Genomic DNA, 23,807 nt, shown 5'->3' with positions numbered 1-23,807 from the left:
GAGATCCGCCTGCCTCTGCCTCCCCCGCCACCATCGCCCGGCAAAAAGCCTACTCTTCCAAAGGTCCTGAGTTCAATTCCCAGCAACCACATGGTGGCTCACAACCATCTGTAATAAGGTGTGGTGCCCTCAGGCATACACACAGATAGAATACTGTATACATAGTAAATAAATAAATAAAACACCTAAAAAAGGCACTAAGTAATTGGAGTTGTTGGTAAATTGATTAAAAATCAACTTAATTATATCTCTATGATAGCCATGTAAATACATAAAACTGACATACAAAATGAATCAGGAGCCTGGGGAAATGGCTCCGCTCAGCAGTTAAGAAGACTGCACTTACAAGAGACCTGCTTCAATTCCTAGATTTCCAGCAGCCACATAGTGGCTCACAACCTTCTGAAACTCCAGCTGCAGGGGGATGGAGGGGTGAAGGGAATCCTTCTCTGGCCCCATGGGCACCAGGTGCATGGTGCACAGACATCACAGCATATATGTTGGCAAAATACACCATACACTAAAACATAAATGGGAAAAATAAAACTAAACTCACCAGGCAAAGAAGTTAGTTTGTATGGTGAGGTAAAAAAGTTCTTCAAAGCCGGGCAGTGGTGGCGCACGCCTTTAATCCCAGCACTCAGGACTCATTCACTTAACACCTTACATGTATGCTACTGTATCTCTAACTTTTTTTGGTTTGGTTTTTGCTTTTTGAAACCAGAGTCTCTCTATGTAGTCCTGAAACTCACAACTTCCTGTGTAGACCAGGCTGGCCTCAAACTCATAGATATCCTCCTGTCTCTGCCTCCAGAATGCTGGGATTAAGGCATGCACCACCTTGCCAGGCTTTCTCCTGGCCTTTTCTTCTACCTTCCTTTGACTCTCACCTAGATTTGAAGGTCCTTTAAGGTAAGAACAGAGTCTTAGTTTTGTCACGACTCATGAATAGTGTAGATGTATAACAAATGCTTACTAATTATGTTAAGAATCTTGCCTGAGAATACAGGTCCAGAAAATGAACACATGAATTTAATGTCATCAAAATCTGCTGATGGGCGCTGAGACTACTAAGCACTGTCACAAGCTAGCCACACACGTGATATGAATTCAGTATTCTTGCAGAGTTTTCCAATTGCTCATTAAACAATTGACCTTGTGCTGGGAAAGAATGTTGGGGTAGGACTCAAAACCTTTTAATGTTCTAGTTTTCTGAATTTCTCATACATGGGAGAGGGGTAAATGTTTAAAGACCAAAACTAAGTGTTTTCTGATTCTCACAACATTTGTAAACACTTTCCTAATCATTTAGCACCATCTAGTGAGGACCTTGTTGTGGTTGCTAAACTAGGCACTGGGGGCATGCAGGTGCAATCCTTGCTCCCCGCCCACAACGTTAAAGAAATGACAGTGACGGAGCAGTCACTAGAACTGAGGTGGACGGCTCAGAATAGGGTACCGAGAGGCTTCTCAGAGGAGGCAGCGCCGCCCGAGCGGCCGCTCGCCCCTCCACGGCCCGCCCCACCACCCCGCACCTCACCCAAGTGCCCCGAGTCCTGCTTCCGCCTCCGCTGCAGTCGCTCACGAAGCGAGTCCAGCTGTTTCTTGTGCGCCTGGATAGAGCTCCACGTGTCCGACATCCTCCTGCCCGGCTCCGACTCCGCTCGAACCGGCCGAGGGAACTAGCACCTCCCAAGCCTAGAACAGCGAGACATCCAGTCCTCGCGCGGACGCCAGAGCCGAGATGGAAAGCTACTTCCGGTTTCTCGAACGCATGCTTTAAGTGCTGGCGAAACAGCGGATGTAACCATGAGGCGGTTCTCGCTCGTGCTTCCGGGACCGCTGAGGCTGGGTTTGCCATTTTGGAAGCTGGCAGAGCGGCCATGTTGATTCTTTGAGCGCTTCCTTAGTGACCACACATTCAATTAGCGGGAATAGAACGGCGTGAGTGGATGACGGACGGATGGCCTGGCTAGCGAGATAGACAGGCGGGATGGGGGTGCACACATTGCTACTCAAGTAGATGTACGCCCAGGTCCTTGCACACGCTAGCGATCACTATACCACAGATTTGTACCCTTAAGCCACAGATTTCTTTCCCTCCCTCCCTCCCTCCCTCCCTCCCTCTCTTTCTCCTTATCTGCCTGTCCTGAAACTCGCGTGTAGACCAGACTGACCTTGAACTCACAGAGATCTGGCAAAAACTCAAATCAGCCTTGGTTTATGGTAGAGGTTGGGTGTTGATTTTTTTTAAAGATTGATTTATTTATTATGTATACCGTGTTCTGTCTGCACATATGCCTGCAGGCCAGAAGAGAGCACCAGATTTCATTACAGATGGTTGTGAGCCACCATGTGGTTGTTGGGAATTCAACTCAGGACCTCTGGAATAGCAGGCAATGCTTCTAACTGCTGAGCCATTTCTCCAGCCCCTTGATTTTTTTTTTTTTAGATTTGTTTTATTCATACAAGTGCTTCGCCTGCATAGATTCTGTGCACCAGATGCATACTTGTACCTGAGGTGGTGAGTCTCCATGTGGGTACTGGGAATTGAACCCAGATCTTTCACAAGAACAAGTGCTCTTAACCACTGAGCCAATTCTGCGGTCTCCCAGATTTTCTTAATGAAAAAGTATTGGTGTCTTCTTTCCTTTTCTGTATGTGGAAAGACATGGAGTTTCACCATGTGGCTCTGCCCAGTCTCCATCTAACACTCCTCCTGCCTCAGTATCCTAAGCTTTGGGGTTTTAGGCATGTCCCAAGACAAAGATCTTTGCAGCATGAGGGAACAGAGTCTAAACGTGCAGGGAATGTGCATGAGACTCTGAGGTTCCCAGAACCCACAGACATTTAAGGAAAGGAAGACTTTTTTTTTTTTTAAGTTTAATTTTGAAAAAGACTCCTACTTTGGTGTATGAATGTTGGCCTGCAGGTATGTATACCACATGTGTGCCTATTGCTCTTGAAGACCAGAAGAGGGAGTCATTCTTGTGAGCAGGAGTTGCAGACCGTTGTGATCTGTGATGTGAGCCTTGCTAAATGAACCTCCAAAAGAGCAGCCTGCAGGCTGGGTTTCTCTGTAGCTCTGGAGCCTGTCCTGGAGCTCACTCTTGTAGACCAGGCTGGCCTCCAACTCACAGAGATCCCACCGTCCCGCTTATAGTTAAATATTTTTATATAAAATATTGGTTGTGTGTGGTGCTAGAGATCAGGTACTGCAGCACTTGCCTGCATGCTCTGAAAGTGCCCTACTGCTAGGTTGTTCAGTCCAACACTAACCTTCATGGAGAACCACAGTACTAGATACAGTCTTGCGATGCTGTAGAAGATGAGAATTTTGATCCCATCTTAAAAACAGTAGCCCTTAGGACCTGGAGAGACATCTCAATAGTGCTTGGTACTCTTCCAGAAGACCCAGGTTCAGTTCCCAGCACCTGAATGGTGGCTCACCATCTATAACTGGATTTGACTTCCTGGAAAAGCTTCTGTTGCTATTGACATATAGCATATGCTATGATAGGCACACACACACACATATAATTTCAATTTTTTTGTTTTGAGACATGTAGCCCTGGCTGTCCTCTGCCCTCCAAGTGCTGAGGGTAAAGGTGTGTGCCACCACATCTGGCAGTAATTTGAACTGTTGAGCTTTAGCTGTGCTGTCTTTTGGTAAAAATGTCCGTTTTACTGGGTTAGTTTAGCAGTGTACAATTGTATAGAAATTCACATTGTTCTAACAGTGGTAAACTACTGTTTTCCCTTCATGCAGAGGTAACAGGCCTGTATTAATCACGTAAGGTCTTATCTACAGTTCAGTGGTGGAGCAGGCACCTGGCATGCACAAAGCCAGAGAGATCTGTCTCCTGGGCAGCAGAGCAAAATCAGAGTGTGGTCCCAACTGTGAGCAGAGACATTGCATTCCTCACACCCTCATCACTCACATTTTGAGACAGAGTCCTAACTGAGCTGTATCCACAGCCTTTTTTTCCCCTTGACAGTCTTTGAACTTACTCTGTAACCCAGGCATGTCTTGAGCTTGCAACCTCCCTTTCCAACTCCCCAGGGACTGAGATTACAGGCCCCTGCCACTAGCCCAGCCTTGTCACTTCCTTACTACTTGGCCAAAACCTAAATGTCCACTAGGATTTATCAGTTTACTGTTATTAAAGGTGTGAAAAGACAAGCACAAGGGAGGTCAAAGCTGGGCCTTACTGGGAATGGGACCAGTGCAATGATTTGGGAATCATGAGATTCTGTTTATTAGTTAAATTCTGTTTATTAGTTAAATTCTAAGAATTTAACTAATAAACACACGCCAGTACTGATCTCTGTAAGCTCGAGGCCTGTTCCAGGACAGGCTCCAAAGCTACAGAGAAACCTTGTCTCAAAAAACAAAAACAAAAAGCCAGTAGTCAGGAAGGGGGGGTGGGATGAGGCAAACCTTTAATCCCAGCTCTTGGATTTAATCCCAGTAGAGGTAAGTGGATCTCTGAGTTCCAGGTCAGCCTGGTCTAGAAAGGCAACCCAGATAAACCCTGTCTTTGTCAGTGAGGTTTGACACTAAGGAGGAGGAAAAAAACCCGTGGGTGACACGGGAGGGGGGCAGATGCTGAGAGCAGAAGGAAGGAGAATGAGGCGGGTCTAAGGGGCTGCCTTTGCAATGGCCGGGCTCAGAGCTCACTACTCACTAAAGGCCTAAGTGTTACTTTGTATCAGGTTTTGGTAGAAGACTCAGATACCCAAAGACTATCAGTTCACCAGGCTCCTTGAAGATGGCTGTTCTTAAATGGGCATCTCAAAAACACCACATCTGCATGCCAAGGGGAGTTTAGCGGGCGGATCTTATATAGGTTTGTACAGTGGTATCTAGATTGTTGAGTGGATTATTCAGTAACTATGTTTAAAATGGTTATTCTGTAGACATGTCCCCATTTCTAGTGTTGAATTTGAGTTAGTTATCTCTAGGATACCACAGGATATTTTTCTTATCTATCACCATATAAAAGAATCTGCTTACATAATCCTTCCACCTAGAGTAGGCTCATAGAAGTGCTGTCATGTCCTATTTACCTTCTTACCTAAGGGCACTTGGCCTATTAAGTTAAGTAAATCCTCAGTTTTCTCTCGCTTCTCATCCATATATTTATTCCTCCAGCGTGGACTAGAGTCTCTTGTTCATGTAAAGTGTTTTGCAAGCTGCATTCGCACATATTCATACTAGCAGGTTAACATCAACTTCCAGAAAGACAGTGGGGCCCTAGCAAGGAAGAATCAAGAAAAAGGAATTAGTGGTAAAGAGAAAACAAACATAAAAAGCAAGAAAAGTAGACCAGGAAAAGAATGAACAGGAAATAGAAAAGAGCCCTGGAAGAGAATGGAGAGGCAGGTTTTGTGTCAAAGAAACTTCCCTGACAGCTGTTACCATAATGAGAACTGACAGCTAACTAGCAGGCCAGTCTGGTGTGATTAGGAAAATGGCATTATCTCCATCCAGTGGGGATGAAGGAATTTAAAGGAAGAGAAGAAACAGTCACTTGCCTTTCTCCATAGATTGAAAGGGGAGAAAATGTATCTACAGATATTTGCCAGGAATTTAAAACAAAGGAGCTGTTTCAGCCCACTAAATCCCCAACTTCCCAGGTGCTAAAGAGGGCCTCCTCCACTGCTCTGGTGGGGACGTCTAGAATCAAAAGGTTCTTTCTGTTCTACAGAGTGAAGAATAGATCTACTCACCTCCGTCTGCGGGGAGCCTACAGAGTGAAGATAGATCTACTCACCTCCGTCTGCGGGGAGCCTACAGAGTGAAGATAGATCTACTCACCTCCCCGTCTGCGGGGAACCTGCCGTCACAGTAGCGATGCTGCGTGAAACAGCATCTGATGATCCCTGAAAGTACCACTAAGACTGGGAATCTTGGGACCTAGGTTTTCTTTTCTTTTCCTTCCCTTTTGTCTTTTTCTTCTTCTTAAGAGTATTATATAGTCCAGGCTAGCCTTCCACTTGTGATACTCCTGCACACACACACCCATATCAGGATTACAGTTCTCCATCACCCCACCCAACTGGACCTGGTTCTTTTAAGTTTCTTGATTTTGGGGGTTTGTTGTTTTGTGGTAGTCTCATATAGTCCAGGTTGGTCATTAACTTCCTATATAGCCAAGGATGACCTTAGGTTCTTGATCCACCTGCTTGTGCCCCAAGTGCTGGGGCCACAGGTTTACCGGAGTGTCTGTCTGAATCTGGGTCTGAGATATTGTGCTTTTGCTTTTAAAAACAAATTCCATTCCTTTAGCATAAAGATTTAGTGATATTATCATCCTATAAGGGGGGAAATCTGGAGAATTTACTAAAGGTTTTGTTTGGGAGGGCTTAGGTGGGAAGGTTTCCTGGAGCTGAACCCTGGGCTTTTCATATGCTCTACTGTTGAGTTATACGCTCATTTCTAGGAAGTCAATCCTTTAGGGAAAGCAAAGTCTTAGAGAAAATTCTGAACTCTACTGTTGTGGAAACACAAAATTTAAAAAAATATATAATACACGCTCATTTCATGCCACATATACTTATATCTTAAAACAATGTTCTTGCCAGCTGTGTAGCATGACCTTAATCCTAGCAATAAAATAAAAAATAATATAAAATAAATATATAAAAAATAAATAAAAAGACAAGGTTCTCATGTATTGTGTAGTTGAGAATGATGCTGGCTTATTTCATGCATACTAAGCAAGCTCTACCAACTGCGCTACAAACCTAGTTCTTTCACTGAGTCATTATTATTTATTGATTTTTTTTTTCAAGACGAGGTTTTGTTATGTAACCCTAGCTGTCCTGGAACTAACCCTTGCAGACCAGGCTCGTCTTAAACTCAGAGATCCACCTGCCTCTGCCTGGGATTAAAGATGTGCAGCAACACCAACTGGCTTGAGTTATTGGTTTGTTTTTTTTTTTTGTTTGTTTGTTTGTTTGTATTTTTGGTTTTTTGAGACAGGGTTTCTCTGTGGTTTTGGAGCCTGTCCTGGAACTAGCTCTTGTAGACCAGGCTGGCCTCGAACTCACAGAAATCCGCCTGCCTCTGCCTCCCGAGTGCTGGGATTAAAGGCGTGCGCCACCACTGCCCGGCTTGAGTTATTGTTTTTAAAAATTATTTTATTTCATGTGTTTGAGTGTTTTGCTTTCATATGAGTATTTGCACCATATGAGTGCCAGGTGTGCCTGGCACCCAAAGAGGCCAGAAGGGAATGTCAGATCTCCTGTAACTGGAGTTAACAGTTATGAGTCACTATGTAAGTATTGGGAATTGAACCTGGGTCCTTTGGAAGTACAGTCAGTGAGCCAATGCTCTTACTGACTTATCTCTCCAGTCCCAATGTGTGCATTCTTAATAATAGGAATTGGTTTCTTGGTAAAATTTTTTCCTTTCTGATTACAATATTAGATCTCAAAAGTCATAAAATAACAATTATCTTGTTCTATAGATTCACTGATGTCAGCAGGCTGCTTGAGATATGGCAAAGACTGGTGATCAATTTTTAAACCCAAACAAAACAACACAAAGTTGTGTTTTGGTAAAAAGTCCTAAAGCGAAAACCTAGATGTTGCCTGGAGACTGGGCAAATACCTTTTAAAAGAAAAAAATCTCCGTTTAAAAAAGCCTTTTTCCCTGAGAGTGAAATCACACTCAGTGCAGGTTGTTTCGGGACAAAGCTGAGTAAATAAGTATTTCTATACCATATGTTTTGCTTTGTCAGGAGAAAAGAGTGGGAAGGGAATCTCCGTGCCAGCCAATGCCAATATCACACCCCATCTGGATATTTATCCACAAAATAAGGAGAAACACACAAACACTTGGCCAAAACACCTTTAATGATGGAGGGACAGATACGTGTATCCCGCACTCTGCTCTTACACGTCTGTGTTAGGAGCTCTGGAGTCGCTACTTTAGAATCATCGTTGACATCAGCTAACAGCAAAATCCAGCCTCCCCTCAGAACTCCTGTTCCACAGGATCCTATGTTAAGAGTAAGTACTACATCTCACTACACAACAGAGAGGCAGGGAGGAACCACTTGAAGCTCATCTCTCTTGGAAGCATACAGAAAAATGAAGACATAAGCTCTGGTCCACTAACGATCAGGCAAAGCTGGGGAGGGAAGGGGTTTTGAGAAGATGAAGGACATACAAGGGGCAAAGGGATAAAATCGGGAGTCATCTAAAACTAAAAGCACTCTAGTGCCAGGAAGTCCCCTGACCCCTGCTGCTGCTGCAACACCACCTCACCATTAGCCCAAAGAAACGTCATGAATGTCACACTCAACCAGAGCTGAAGCTCCTCTCTCTTATGTGCCATCTCATTCTTCAGCAAATAGGTTCCCAGAAATCCCTGTTTCAGCAACACTCCTTCAGTCGTGATTACTTCACTAACCACCCTCACCAATAAGGCTCTTTATATAGCCCATGGAAGACCTCTTGGCAAGAGATCTGCTTGTTGGTTAGGAGGATAAATGAGAAGTTGAAGGAGTCCTTGCATCTTGACCAGCCAACCTCTTTGCCTTAATGTGACAAGTCAAGAGACATACTGAAAAAGCATCCCAATCCTTCATTCTTCTTTGCAGCACCTTCTGGAGTAGGGGGAAGGAGATAGAAGTTATAACTTGCTACTTTTCTCTGGTGTGCTTGGTAGGCACCACCTGAGTATGGGAGGCAGAAACAGGAGAGAGGCTATGTTCTCCTCTACCCTTCTGGATCATGTTGGGGTCACCTTCTCAAGCACAGTTCCTGTTCTTAATAGCAATGATGGTGCTACGGCCGAAGTGGTACCGCAGGTGAATCTAGAATTCCAGGGCTTGCTGCATAGGCCACCTGACAGGAACAACTGTGTACCAGTTGCAGAAAGGTAAGAAACCCACCCCTCCCAAGCTTCTCAAGAAGGTCCAGATCACCATGGAGTAGCACTGGGCCCTCCATAGACCGTTGCCTGCCCCTTTGAGCGAAGCTGCCATTCCAAAGATGGCGGTTCTCACATGCCTGCCAGAGGGAAAGGGAGAAGAGGAAAGGGCTCCCCTTGAGAATGAAAGCTACAGAGAATTCATTTTCCTTAGCTACAAAGAACAAAAAGGTGATACAAATTTCTTAGAGGGCATTCCCTTTTAAACGCATTTTTTTTGTTTGTTTTGTTTTTGGAGACAGGATTTCTCTGTAGCTTTGGAGCTTGTCCTGGAACTCGCTCAATTTTTAAGGTCAGGGACTAGAGAGAAGCCATAGAAACATCATGTCAAAACTTGAGAAAAGGGAAGGTTAAGTCTTGAAAGTCCTTCTATGGAACGCCCAGTTTCTGTGCCCTGGGTCATGGGGACTGGGTACAGAAAACAGGCTCATGGGATGGCAGGGTCATCTTTTCGAGGGAACGGGGAGAGCCCTGGAGAAGTGATGGAAGAGGAACAGCCAGGGACCAAGGGCAGAGTAGCAATATTCTGAGGGCCATGGGGTGCAAAGGGCGGTACCTGGTGGTGAGCCAACAGCATGTGCTTCTTGAGGGTAGGACGGTCAAGGAAGCCCTGCCTGCAGAACACACAAGTGAAGAGCGGCTCTTCCTTAGGATGGTTCTTCTGGTGCTCCTCCAGGGCTGCCTGGGCAGGAAAGGTCTGGCCACACACTTCACAGGCCTTTCTGCTGCTGCCTTCTCCTGGCTCCTCCACCAAAGGGGTGCTGGTGCCCTCCCCTTCTTGGGCGAGTGCTGCAATGGGGCTTGGGGTCCCCTCCAATTTGGCCTCTTCTTCTGTGCCTCCGGAAACATCACTGGTTCCCTGCTCCATGGGCTGGGGGTGATCCAGGTTGTCAGGTGGAGGTGGTGGCAGGGATTGTTGAGTGGCTTTCTCAATACTATCCATCTCCTTCCCCACAGTGGGTGCTGCGCTCACTGCTCCCACTTCCTCCTCTTCTGAGTCACCTCGCACTGATATGGCCCTCTCACCCCCACTCTCTGAGCCTCTTCCTGCTAGGGAATCTTCATCTGTTGCATCTTCCTCTTCTTCCTCATCCTCTTCCTCTTCCTCAGACAACTCCTCCTCCGGTGATGGTTGCTGGGGTTGCTGTTGGGGGAAGCTCCCTGGTCCAGAGGCTGTAGATTGCTCAGAGCTGCTCTCCTGGGCAGCTCCCCCACCTTCAGGGAGTGTGGAACCACCGTTGGGGATTTGACCCCCCAAGTGCATCCGGACATGTTGCTGCAGAGTGACGGCGTTAGTGAACTTCTTCTGGCAGATGGGGCAGGAGTTCTGGGCCCGGGCAGCTGAACTGGTCTTGTGACCCACAAAATGTGCACGCAAATTGCCCCTTGTGGAGAAAGCTCTGCCACACACTTTACACTTGAAGGGCCGCTCGCCGCCGTGCTGTCCATAATGGAGGCGTAGAGCCCGGGGACAGCTCAGCACCCGGAGACAGATGACACACTGGTTAGGTCCTGAAGATGAGGATGAAGGTGCAGGGGTAGAAGTGGTCGGAGCTCCTGAGGCAGTAGAGGCCACAGCCACAGCTCCTTGGCGGTCAATCTTCTCTACCAGCTGCTGCAACTTTGAGGTCTCAGAAGGTGAGGCCCCCAAGGGTTCTAGCACATAGGGGAAGGGGAAACTTCCAGTTGACTTCAGGTGATTAGTAAGCAACGCCCAACTTGGCAGTGATGTCACCAGCTTACTTAGCTGCATTCGGGTTGCTGCGCCACCGTCTGCTACTCCGGTAATGGCTGAGCCCTCACTCCCTGGAGGAGTATTTTCATCAGCTTTACTCTTGGGCTCCACGGCTTTCATGAATACAAACTTGTTGAAAGGAGGGAGCCCAGGTGCCACGGATGTGCTTGTGCCAGTGGACAGCAGTGTCAGGCTCTCTGTGGCACTGAGTGCTGTGGTGGATGCCACTAGAGGTTTGCGTTCAACGCCTCCGCCCGGCATGGCTGCCTCCTCTTCTGCTTTTTCTGGCGGCACAGACATTCCATAAGGCAGCCCACTGCTGGTGATAACGTAGTCTAGGTGCTCCGGCACGGGATGTGGATTCATTTGCACGTGTGGGTACTTCTCACGATGCCGGTGGAAATGTACTTTGAGGTTGCCCCGAGTAGTGAAGCGATTACCACAGACGTTGCACTTATAGGGCCTCTCTCCAGTGTGGGAACGAAGATGGATCTGCAGGGCGCTATCACTGCCAAATACTTTGGCACAAAAGCGGCATTTGTGCCTTCCACCAGGCTTTTCCAAGGAACTGATTATTTCCCCATAGCCCAGCTCACCACTTCCATTCTTTGGCTTCAGGAGCCCTGGGGAGGCCGCAGCCTCAAGACCCCTTGCTGCCCCAAGACACTGAGCTGCCAGGAGTCCTGTGGTGCCTGGGAATGCCAGATGAGGTGAGGCAATCAGCTGATCTGTGCTGCCTGACAGGGCGGGGGAGGGGGCAGGGGTAGGTTTGTGGCTTCGCCCTACCCCTCCGACAGAGAAGGGATGCTGCGATCCCAGCGGGTGGTAAAGGTGGAAGAAAGCCTGTTTAGGGGGTTCTGCCCCTGTAGAGGAGGAAGAGGAGGACGAAGGTGCCAGTGTCTTACCAGTTTGGACAGGTTTGATGGGACTGAAGAGGGGCAGTAGGGGCTTGGTGGAGGAGGCAGTCCCTGTCCCAGGTAGCTCTGAGGGACTGGTAGGGGCACCCACCGTCTGCCCTAAGGACCCAAGCAGCAGCACCTGGCGGCAGATTTGTTCCGTCATCTGCATCTGATGGATCTGGCGCTGCTGCAGCACCCGCAGCTCTTCCAAGATCAAAGGGATGTTCAAGTGGCCACTGCCTACACCTGAAGGTGGAGGGGGAGGTGGTGGAGGAGGGGGTGCAGGGGTAGATTCTGGAGGTAATGGGGTTGCTCCCAGCTTGGGACTGGCCAAGATCAGGCCCCCACCTCCCCCAGTCGCTGTACCTGTGGCAGCGACCAGGAAATGCCCAGAAGACTCCTCTCCTCTCCGCTCTGGCCCCCAGGTAGGATCAGGGGGCCCAGAAGACCCAGAATCTGGGGCATTACTGTGCTCTGTGTCCATGACCTGGGGCCTACTGTGGCCCTCTGGCCGGGGTGCAGAGGAGGCTGAAGAATTGCTGGGGTTCTCCTGGCCCCCAATTATCACCATTACGGGTGGGTCAGTACAACATGCATTCTGGTGAGCGAGGAATTCGGTCGGGTCAGAGAATTGTGCGCAGCATTTGGTACAGACTTGGGGGTGGTCCTCCTCGCTAGCATCACCTAGGGGGAAGACAAGGAGAGAGTGTGGGTAATGCGGTTTTGTTGGGTAACGGAAGCTATAAAGAACGGGCAACCCAGGAACCGCAGGTTAGGGTGGGAAGGAAGCTAGCGCTCGGACTGGACCCGACCCGCGTTGCTCCCGGACACCCAGCAAAAGGGGGAGGGGGACAGAGCGCGCATACTCCGAGCCTCCTCCGTCACCCCTCCCCCTCCCCTGGCCCAGGAAGAGTGGGAATGGATGTGAGAACGGGGGCCTATGTGTAGAATCACACATTTTATCCGTCCACTTAAAGTCCTTACACGCAAGCGTCCCCTCAGCCCCCATCTCTGCCCAAGCCTGGCCCTACCGCACCTCCGCGCTCCGCAGGCTCCCCGCAGGGCCCCACGAGTCGAGAGCTGCTCCCGGTTTCCTGCGCCATGGCCGTGGGGAAGTGGACAGCGGGATGGGGTAGGACACAATGGATATCCGGTCTGGGGAGGCGTCGGTGACCGCCGGCGCTGCGGCGGTCTCTGCGCCCAGCGGCCCAGACTGCGGAGGAGATCGGCTGTGGCGGGGGCAGGGAACAGCGGCAGAGGGGGAGGGGAGCGAGAAGGCGCAGAGGAGGGGAGGAGCTGGAGCGCGAACGCTGGTAGAGGGGAGATGGGGGAGGAGGAACTGCCAGGGAGGAGGCAAGAGCAGAGACTGTGTCCAGGGGGCAAGCTAGGGGGCTTTACCCAGGCTCTGGGACAGGTGCTGTGACGCACCTTGGGGGCCCACTGTGCCCTATCCTTGCCAGTTCCCCACCCTAGATGTCTTTATCCTAGCTGCTCCCACTGGGTCAGCCCCAAGCACTCAGTGGGAAACATTGCCCGCTCAATAGATTAAGGCGATAGGCTTCAGTAATTTTTCTTCGGATAAAGGATCTGCTGAGCTTGGAAAAACGTGGATTCCAAAGGGTGGTCGGCCGGCCTCAGAGGTCGGAGGACAAAAGTGGGAGGAGCCACCCCAAAACCCACCCCCTTACCAACGCACACATCACAGAAAGATCTCAAGTTTTATTTTCATCCCTGCTCCCACCCTATCCTCGTCCTTCTTAAAAAAGAAGTTCCTCAGGGGGGCGATTGCAAGATTTCCAATAAGGTAATTTGAGGACCCCTTCTTGAGGAACACTAAGCCCTTCCCCCAGAATAACAGGTCAACACAAGCTAGTCCTCAGGCCACCGGCCCTATACCGTACTTAAAAGAGTTCGTACTTAAAAGAAACCCTCTCCTGCTCCGTACCCTCTTCTCTACTGCCCACTCCCCCTCCCTACGCCCTGCTCCCGGTCCCTAACACGGACAATTAAAGACATTAGCTTGCAAAAGCCCATGGAGGTCCTTCCAGCTCCAACTTTGGGGGAGGGGAGCTCCTCCTGAAACAATGAGGAGGATGCAGAATCAGCCGCTAGTCCAAAGCCCCTAACATCCCCAATTAGATCTGAATCCCTAGACAAGGCTGGCACCTCCTCACCTCCACCGGGGGAAAATGGGGATACTAAGGTGCCTCAGACCAGGTACTTTTCTTCCTTGAAATGAGATTTAGAGTCCCTCATTTCCTAAAATCCTTTATTTTTACATGTAAAAAGTGAGCTCTGGTCTTGGATTTGTGGTTTGGTGGAAGTGGTCAAAAACTCATATTGTCCTTTTATTTATTTTTATATATTTTGAACCATGTTCTTACTATGTAGCTCAGACTGGCTGTGTGGCTGAGTCTAGTAAGAAGCCCCCTAAGCCTCCTGTTTCTTCCTCAAATGCTGGGGTCACATTCTTGCTCATACCCCCCCAACACACACACACACACACACACACACACACACACACACACGGTTTCTTTGTATAGCAGCCTGGGCTGCACTGAAACTCACCCTGTAGCCCAGGTTGGCCTTGAACTCACAGAGCCTCTGCCTCCCAAGCACTGGGGTTAAAGTTGTGTGCCACCAAATATGCCACCATCTCCCTTTTTTATAGAGAGACAATATTTTATGTATACGATCTTTATCAGAGGAATATTTTGAAAGCAGAAAAATTGAAAACAGTTTTTTGTTGCCCTTTTTTTAAAATTGTGCATGTTACTAGAAACAAGCCTTGTGCCAAGTGTCTCACCACTGAGCTGTATGCCCACTATAAAATGCTAGGAATAATATTAACATATATAGGGATTTCCATAAAAAGAGAATATAAATGAGGAACTTTTTTTTTTTTTTTTTTTTGGTTTTTCGAGACAGGGTTTCTCTGTGGCTTTGGAGCCTGTCCTGGAACTAGCTCTGTAGACCAGGCTGGTCTCGAACTCACAGAGATCCGCCTGCCTCTGCCTCCCGAGTGCTGGGATTAAAGGCGTGCGCCACCACCGCCCGGCAATGAGGAACTTTTTAAAGTTTAAAGAGCCTTAAATATTATGGAACAGGGGTTTATATTTTAATAATATGATTACCTAAAATAAACACACACTAAAATATCATCCTTTTGTTTGTTGGTTGCTTTTTTTTTTTTTTTTATATAGAATCTTCTGTAGCCTAGACTGGCCTCAAACTCATTTATGGCTAAGACAGACTTTGGTCCACTACACCCCTGCATGATTGAGCTACGTGCTTAGCCCTCATCCCTCAATCTTGTTAACTTCTCTGCAATATCATTGACGTGTCTAAGTTAGAGTCTATTTTGGGGGTGAAGGGGTGGGAGGGTGGGAAGGTCAGGTGAACCAAAATCAAATCTTAGTAAATCTAATCAAAATTTTAGCAGGTAGTTTGAGAGTGGTGACACTCAGGAGGCAGAGGCAGGCGGATCTCTGTGAGTTCAAGACTGACCTAGTCTACGTATCTACATAGGGAGCTCTTTATGTTATACAGCGAGACCCTGTCAAAAAAGAAAAAAGTAAATACTGCCTTTATAAATTGAAAACAATTTACAGGGTGATGTTTTAAAACTTCAGATAATCTCAGTGATTTTAGCCTTGTGAAGGTGAGAAACGGGTGAGACCTGGCCTTTGCAGATGAAGAAGGTGTCTGTTTCAGTTCGTCTTAGACACAGGTAAGTGCAGAATGCTTTAGTTTTACAGATAAGGAAACTGAAGATGGCAGAGGTTAAGTGTCTTTTCCAAGTTCACAGAGTAATTCAGCGGAGCAGCATTCAGGTCTTTGGCTTCTGACCAGCGCTCCTCAGGCACATCCTAAGGCTGGAGAAAGAGGCCCTCGGGGTGGAGAGAAGAATCAGATGGTGACTTTCTACCTAGCATTTGGTAATTAGTCCCGAACATTTGATATCCTATTGCTGTTCTGTGAAGTCCTTTCCTTTTCTTCTCCTGGGAAACAGTGTCCCCTTTCTTGCTTTTTAATGAAATGTGCTTTCTGCAGTGTCATCTGATCTACGCTCTAAAGGTAAATTTCACCTGATGAAAGGTGATGTATCAACAGCCACCTGTGGGAGGAACTATCTACTGCTCAGTGCCGTTTACACTCCATGCCTAACCTGAAAAAGGGAGCAAGATTCTTATGCAAACAAAACTAAAGTCATCCAGCACAGGGGCAGGCTAAACTGGTAATGGTTTACCTAGAGAGCAGAAAGTACGAAAGGAGATGCAGTCTGTGATGGCTGGACCTGCTTCTTCAAATTTACAAAGAGCTTAAATGACGAAAAAATAAAAATAAAAAGCAAACCAAAGCTGGATGTGGTGGTTGGTGCACCCCTGCCCTTGGGGAGCAGGGGCAGATGTGGTGGTTGGTGCACCCCTGCCCTTGGGGAGCAGGGGCAGACGGATATCTGAGTTCAAGGCCACCCTGGTTTACAGCAGAAGTTCCAGGATAGCTAGGGCTTTTCACAGAGAAACTCGGTGTCAAAAAACCAAAAATAAATAAAACAAGATTTGAAAATAAATAAAAAAAAATAAACACACAAAATAAAATAAAGAACTGAATAGCTTTTCTTCTAAACCTGGTGCTCGGGGGGGGGGGGGTAGTTCAGTTGGTAGGTAGGGAGCACGCCAAGCAGGAACAAAGCCCTGGGTTCAATCCCCGACATAAACCAAGCAGACACCTGTACTTCTAGCACTCTGGATCATACAGTTGGGTCAGAAGTTCAAGATTATTCTCACTGACCCCATCACAAGCTGATGGCTAACCTGAACTATTTTTATTTATTTATTTATTACGTATACAATATTCTATCTGTGTGTGCCTGCAGGCCAGAAGAGGGCACCAGACTTTATTACAGATAGTTGTGAGCCACCATGTGGTTGCTGGGAATTGAACTCAGGACCTTTGGAAGAGCAGGCAATTCTCTTAACCACTGAGCCATCTCTCCAGCCCTAACCTGAACTATTTAAAATACAATGTGGAAAGTAGACAAAAACCTGACCCGGGTGGTGGTGGCACACGCCTCTAATCCCAGCAACAGGGAGGCAGAGGCAGGCAGATCTCTGTGCGTCCGAGGCTAGCCTGGTCTACAGAGTGAGTTCTAGGATAGACAGGAAACCCTGTCTCAAAAAGTAAAACAAAACAAAACAACACAAAATAAAATGAAAACAAAAACCTGGTGCCCTGGCAAACTGCTTCAGGGTTGGGAGAGAATGGTTGGCTGAGCAGCAGAGCGGTGGATCTAAATAGGGACTCTCAGCCTTTACTATACTAGGATTACCTTTAGAATTTAGGACATAGTAATGCCTTAGGCTGGGGCCATAACTCCACAGTAGTGCACAACCCTAGACCTCAGGAAGCTTTGAGTTCCAGTACAAACACTGGGGGAAAAAAGCAATCTCAAGGCTAACATAAATTTAAAAATTCTAAGGGTAGGATCCTAGCATCATTATCATCATCATTATTATTTTGATAGAGTCTCACCATGTAGCTCTGGCTGGTCTGGAACTTGCTATGGAGGCCAGACTCAAGAGATCAGTCTGTTCTGACTCCCTGGTGCAGAGATTAGAGGTGTGCACCACCATGCCCAGCTCAAGCATTAGTGTTTTTATGAAGCCCCTCACTTATTCTATTGTCCAGCAAAAGGCTGGGAATGTCGCTTCCAGGGGTAGAACACTTACCTATCATGACTTGAGGCTCTGGGTTTAGTCCCAGGCATGTGGACACACCCAAACTGGGCGTTTTGGCATACACCTGTTATTCCAGGATTTGGCCATGCCACTACTTAATTTCTGCACTCTTGATACACATTGTGGATACAAAATTATACGTTAAAACTAAGGTCTGATGATGATGTCCAGTGGCAGAAGGTTACGGGCCCATGGGCCTTAAGTTCAGTCTCCAGCACACACGTATAATCCCTCCCCACGACACACACGAAAGACAAGTACTCCAATAACAGAGCTGAGAGGACTGTTCTCTTCTAACCATCCCTATTCCTCACAAATCTTACCTCAACTGAATCATTACTGATTGGCAGCCTTCAGAAATATAAATAGATTTTGTGACTGTTGCCAGGGTCACTTTTTAAAGAATGTCCTATTTTCTCTCTCAGTCTTCTCTAGTAAGTCATACACATATTTCTTTGCCAAACCAAACTACTATACTAAAACCTATGGATGCACCCATGGCCTGGTCCAGATGGTACACAAAGGAAGAGGGACTCGGACACCAGGTAACAAGTGAGAAAGACATTTGCATCAGAACATGAACATCTTCAAAACTCCCACCAAGTCTCCATGCACACTTTTCTGAAATCAAGGAGTGCAGCACAACACGGAATTTAAACACTGTTTTGGAGCTCAAAGTCATTTTAGAGATCTGACCCTTCACTGAGCACAAAAGCAAAACAAAACAGTTGAAGTCTCAGTTTTGATTTTTTTCTCCTCATTTTTTTGTGGGGGAGGGGATTGAGATGGGGTCTTACTATGTAGTTCTGGCTGGCTTGAAACTCATTGTGTAGACCAGGCTACCCTGAACTCACAGAGATCTACTTGCCTTTTTCTCCTGAGTGCAAGGTGCAAGGATTAAAATTGTGTGCAGCCACATTCAACTAATTTGGGGAAAGTTTCTTTATATTTCTTTTCTTTTCTTTTTTCTCTTTCTTTCTTTCTTTCTTTCTTTCCTTTTCTTCTCCCCCACTCTCTCTTTTGTTTTTTGAGACAAGTTTTCCGAGTAGCCCTGGCTGTCTTGGAACCAGCTCTGTAGACCAGGTTGCCTCTGTATCCTGAGTGCTGGTATTAAAGACATGCACCATCACATCTGGCTCAGGGAAAGTTTCTTCTTCTATGGTTATGACTTCTTTTTTGTGAAAATGGAAGTAAGGAGTACAGAGGCTATAGAGATGGTATATCTTATCTTATCAGATAAGAGCACTTGCTGTTCTTGTAGAGGACCAAGATTTGGTCCCCAGAACTCACATGGCAGCTCACAACTGAATGTAACTTCAGTTCTAAAGGACCTGACACCCTCTTCTAGCCCCTATGAGCACCAAGCACACACATGGTATACTGACATACATGCAGGCAAAACACCAATACACACAAATAAAGTAAATATATCTAAAATAATAATAATAAAACAAAACGCAAAACAGCTTGAGAGGGAAGTTTCTCTACCTTGAAATAATATACCTTAGGAAATAAAGAATTTGTTTCTTTAAGAATTTGTGCCAGGGTTGAAGTCCAGAATAGTTTGAAAACCCTGCTTTCTCTGCTGGATGGTGGTAATGCACGCCTTTAATCTCAGCACTCGGGAGGCAGAGGCAGGCAGATCTCTGAGTTCGGCATCTACAGAGTGAATTCTGGGACAGCCAGGATTACTTAGAGACACACTGTCTCAAAAAACAAACAAACAAACAAACAAAAAACCAAACCAACCAAAAAAAACAAAGCAACAACAACAAAAAGAAAGGAAGGAAGGAAGGAAGGAAGGAAAGAAGAAAAGAAGGAAGAAAAGAAGGAAGAAAGGAAGGGAGGAAAAAGAAAGGAAGAAAACAAGACTGGGTTTTCTTCTTCCTTATCTCATGCTGTAGCCAAATCTGACTCAGCCTCTCTCTCCTTTACCTCTGTGCCACCCCCACCCATCTGTTTTGATGGTCTAGAATTGCTCAAGCTGGCCTTGAACTCATGGTCATCCTGCTTCAGCCACAGCACAGACTTCTAAAATACTTTCTGTTCTCTTAGAGATATATTCTTCCTGACTCCCCACTCATCTTCAGGGGATTCAGAAGCCTGAGAGCTCAGCTCTGTACTTTCTTGAGTAGGGTTGTTCTTGCTTTCTGCCAACTCCTTTCTCCCCGCCAAGGTCTGCTTGGCTGTTGTCCTGGTTTCTCCTCACTAAATATCTGGGTTTCTGATCATTTCCTTTGTTTCCCAGATGTACCAGTTAGCATTTCCTCCAGGATACCCCTGAGTTCTCTAGTTTGGATATCTAGACTCTGTAGGGGAAGAGGTTATTTTTTTTATCTAGAGTTTTAAAAGTAAATTGACTATTTCCTGCCCATCACTTATGTGCAGTAAGTATTCTGTTAGGTTTAGTGTTCTAGTCAGGGAACAGTACAAGAAGAAAAGTGGAGAAATAGATTTTTCAAGGCTTTTAAGTTACATGCTTATAAGGGCAGGAGAGAATTTCAGATAGCCATGTCAAATTGCAGGTGAGACCCAACAAACCTCCATTCAGGTCATGGAAGTAGACTAAATGAGAAAGTGTCTACGGAGTTCTGATATGAAGACCCTGCCCTCTTCCTTCCTCCTCCTCTTCCTCTTCCTCCTCTTCCTCTTCCTCCTCCTCCTCCTCCTCCTCCTCCTCCTTCTTTTTTTGGTTGTTGTTGAGACAAAGTCTCCTTATGTAGTCCTGGATGGTCACAAACTCACAGAGATCCAACTGTCTCTGCCTCCTGAGTACTGGAATTAAAGTTGAGCAGCACCATGCCCAGCCCTTTAGGAGTTCTTAAGATAGATTTTCTTTAAAGAAGTTTCATTTATTTGTATCTTGTACGTACGTATGTATGTATGTATGTGTGAGTGTTTTGCCTCCGTCTATTTATTTGTACCACTTTTGTGCCTGGTGGCCTTGGAAGTCATAAGAGGGCATTGGGTCCCTGGCACTAGAATTGCAGAGGGCTGTGGGCTATAAATCTACACTGGGTCCTCTGGGAGAACAATCAGTGCTCTTATGACTTAAAACAAATCTTAAAAAAAAAAACAACTTTGTTTATGATGATGATTATTATATTAGTACTACTAGCAGTATTTGTGTGTGCATACATGCCATGGACCAGTGGTTCTCAACCTGTGGGTCGTGACCTCTCACAAGATTGCCTAAAGCCATCAGGAAACAAAGATATTTGCATTATGATGCATAACAGTGGAAAAATTACAGTTATGAAGTAGGAACAAAAATAATTTTTTTTTTTTGAGACAGGGTTTTTCTTTAGCTTTGGAACCTGTCCTGAAACTCATTCTGTAGACCAGGCTGGCCTCGAACTCACAGAGATCTACTTGTCTCTGCCTCCTGAGTGCTGGGTTAAAGGCGTGAGCCACCAATACTCAGCCACAAAAATAATTTTATGGTTGGGGGCCACTACATTGAAAGACCCTACAGACCCCCTCCCCAAAACCCGCAGCTAGCATGCTCCCGGGGGAACGTCCTGTTTGTTTTAAACAAATCTCCGGATCAGCAGCCAGCCTGCTCCCATTAGAACATCCCAGGTGCCTGAGAGAACAGGAGATAGAGATAGGAAGACTGCAAGGCAAGATGTCAATAAGATAGGATGTCAACAAAGCAGGTTAGCTATAAGATAGGAACAGGATGATTGTTGCCAGGCATCCATGCTGAGAGAGGAAACCTTTCATGCCCCCCGCCGCATTCCGATAACCACGCTTTTGCTTCTGTAAACTTGCTTCTTGCTGACACCCATGCTGAGAGGGGAAACCATTCATGCCCCCGCCTCATTCCAGTCGATCGATAACCACGCTTTTGCTTCTGTAAACTTGCTTTTCGCTCTTCCCTATAAAAAGCCCGCCCTCCAGTTGGCAGGTGCGCAGATCTTCCGAGAGATCTTGCTGCCCACAGGTACCTGTGTCTACTCAATAAACCTCTTACGATTTGCATCCGTGCGGTCTCGGCCTGTTCCTTGGCGTTGGGGAGGTCTCCTCCCGAAAAGAGGTCCTCGTCGAGGGTCTTTCAACATCATGAGGAACTATGCTAAAGGGTTGCAGCATCAGGAGGTTGAGAACCCCTGCCACGGACAGTGTGATGAAGCCGGCCAGCGCTTACAGCAGTCTGACAGGCATTTCAAATGCTTTCCTGTGCTGTATTAGTTTTTGCCTTTCATAGCTCAAATGCAAAGTCCTAATTTTCTTGCTTCTACTCGGTGTAAACCTTTATGGGTCCTGAAGGAAAGGACTTACAGCAACATCATCACACTCTTGGGTGTTCAGAGCCCCAAGAGGGAGCTGTACCCTAAAAGGCTTGAGAAGACAACCCTGGCAGCCGCTTTTGACTCTACAGAAACCCTTCCCTCAGCCATGGTTTAGGGAATGAGTGAGCAGATGGGAGGAAGGAGAGAAGAAGATGCCTCTTGGGGGCTGGGGGTGGTGTTCAGCTGAGTTCCAGGATTGAACCAGCAGGGAAGCAGGACTGTGAGGGAACTCTGGGGCTCTAGGGGAAACCTCCTATAGAGCACAAGGAGGAAACATCCGGCCTACAGCAGCATTAAGGAGGCTTAATGTGTCTCACGAGGGAGGGATGCCATCACCATAGAACCTCTAAATATGGGCACAGTGGTATTTTAGCCAAGCATCGGCTTGGGGAAGATGTGCCCTACCCCAAACTTAACTTGTTTCTTAAGGTTTTATTGTACATATTGCACTGACAAGACTTAGAGGCATTTTTGTACAAGTGGAAAGACAAGTTCAATCCATGATTTGTTCTAGTCACCACAGATACACTATCCCAGAGCCTCTCACGTTCCCTAAAGAAATGCTGAAGCTGCCCAGAGGTTCCTCAGTGATCGCTGCCCTTACATATGGTAATGGTGATAGTTCTTCCCATTAAGTACTGATGGTAGGTGTCACTAGGAAATGTGATTTATGCTGGTTATTTCCCCAAAGGATTTACACAAGTTACTAAGGTAACTATTATACCTGTCAATCTGTTTAACAGATGAGGAAACTGAGGCACAGAGAAGCTAAGTAAGCCAACCAAGCTTACATAGGTAGCCAAGAGGGGGGAATCAAAGTTTGTCCAAAAGCTAGTCCTAAAAAATACAGCTTTGGAACCCTTATGGCTAATCTTATCGTATATTTTTGGGCATATCAAATGTTCGCTAAGCAACTGATTAGTCCAGAAGTTGGGCTTCCAGACTTCCACCTTGTGATCACATGTAGCCATACCGGACACAGACACCAATTCCTAGTCCCAGCTCATCCCTAGAGAGTGAGTACCACCAGACTTAGATAAGGACAAGCACCTGGATTCCTAAGCTTTTGTGCTGACTCTGTCTTTTCGTTGTCTTCTAGTCCTATCATGGCCTTCCATATGCTGGAGGGTTTTAAGAATGCGCTGACTTATCCACCCAGCTGTGCTGCTGCGTGCCTGCAATCAGCACACAGAAGGCAGAGGCAGGATGATCGGGAGCTTAAAGCCAGCTTGGCTACATTGCTTGTTCTCTTCTCCCACAGGAGATTTGTTGGTTAAAAACAAAAACAGAAAAAAACATGGATTGCACGATGGCGCACACTTGTTCAGAAGCCTGAGCCAGGAGAATTGCCAAAAGTTCCAGGCCAGCCTGGGCTCTGGAGTGACTTCAGGGCTGGTCTGAGCTACATAAGGAGATTGTCTCAAAAACCAAAAGTAATGAACTAGCAAGATCCCTATACAGTGATAGCATATACTAACAGGTATGCTAACTTGCACGAAGGTATTATCTTTGCCTCCCTTAAAACACAAACCTGAGTGTGGGGTTGAGTCCCAGCCTCTCCTCTAGCTAGCCTGCATTCTGACGACATTAGCTCTCTCCCTCAGGGAGCTCTAGTCTGGTCTCAGCTCAGCCCAACAATGAGAAACTTTATTCTCTTCTCCCTCAGGGGAACCTTCACGTTTATCCAATTCATTCCCTTGCAACCCAACTCTCCAGAAAGAAGAGGGGGAAATCCCATCCCTAAGAGACGGGTCTTCAGGTCTGAGGACGTTACTTAGCAACGGCACAAAGACCAGTGAGCAAAGAAGGACTTGGAGAGAAAACTCTTGGGTAGGGAGACAGAGCCAGTTTGAAAACTCCATTTCATCCAGAGAAAAGCAAGAAAAACACAAACAGATACCAAGGGGGGTATCTCCCTTCTACAGCTCATCTCACAGCCTGAAGTCTGCAGTCCTTTACATCCCCAGTGACCAAATTCTGCTCAGGTTTGGCTCATGGCCGAGGTGCCCTCCACTGCCCTGGCCTGGACCAAGCAGGTTTTGACTCAACCCTCCCATCCCCTCTCCCGTCCCCAGCACCCACCGTTCTCAGATGCGCTGGGACCTCCGCAGCAGTCGGAGATTAACTGCTGGGGTCTCCGCTGCTTTCGCCGAGACATTCCCGAGTAGAGAGCGGTAGGAGAGGGAGGGCACC

The 23,807-nt window shown here is 46.9% G+C and overlaps 2 protein-coding genes across 5 annotated transcripts in view; both read right to left on the bottom strand.

The window, feature by feature from the left end:
- Mettl3 (methyltransferase like 3) overlaps positions 1 to 1,756 on the bottom strand; it is an 11,551-nt gene extending 9,795 nt beyond the window's left edge. Inside the window, exon 1 of the mRNA XM_041638887.1 lies at positions 1,541 to 1,756. Coding sequence (XP_041494821.1) covers positions 1,541 to 1,640 — 100 coding nt within the window. The 5' untranslated portion in view covers positions 1,641 to 1,756. The remainder of the gene's footprint in view (positions 1 to 1,540) is intronic.
- Sall2 (spalt like transcription factor 2) overlaps positions 1 to 23,807 on the bottom strand; it is a 26,541-nt gene extending 2,734 nt beyond the window's left edge. The window contains exons 1-3 of one of the 4 annotated variants that reach the window (XM_041638881.1): positions 23,697 to 23,807; positions 9,501 to 12,262; positions 7,846 to 8,618 (exon numbers count right to left, since the gene is read on the bottom strand). In XM_041638881.1, the coding sequence (XP_041494815.1) occupies positions 8,490 to 8,618; positions 9,501 to 12,262; positions 23,697 to 23,772 (2,967 nt within the window). In that variant the 5' untranslated portion in view covers positions 23,773 to 23,807 and the 3' untranslated portion in view covers positions 7,846 to 8,489. Of the gene's footprint in view, positions 1 to 7,845; positions 12,263 to 12,614; positions 12,809 to 23,696 lie in introns of those variants that run through there. The other 3 variants (XM_041638884.1, XM_041638883.1, XM_041638882.1) reach the window with 3 other exon arrangements.

This window comes from Microtus oregoni, unplaced genomic scaffold (assembly GCF_018167655.1).
Source record: "Microtus oregoni isolate MIOR12 unplaced genomic scaffold, Mior012 000056F_ref0000123, whole genome shotgun sequence".
NCBI classification, from domain to species: domain Eukaryota; kingdom Metazoa; phylum Chordata; class Mammalia; order Rodentia; family Cricetidae; genus Microtus; species Microtus oregoni.
This window is presented reverse-complemented; position numbering and strand designations above follow the sequence as displayed.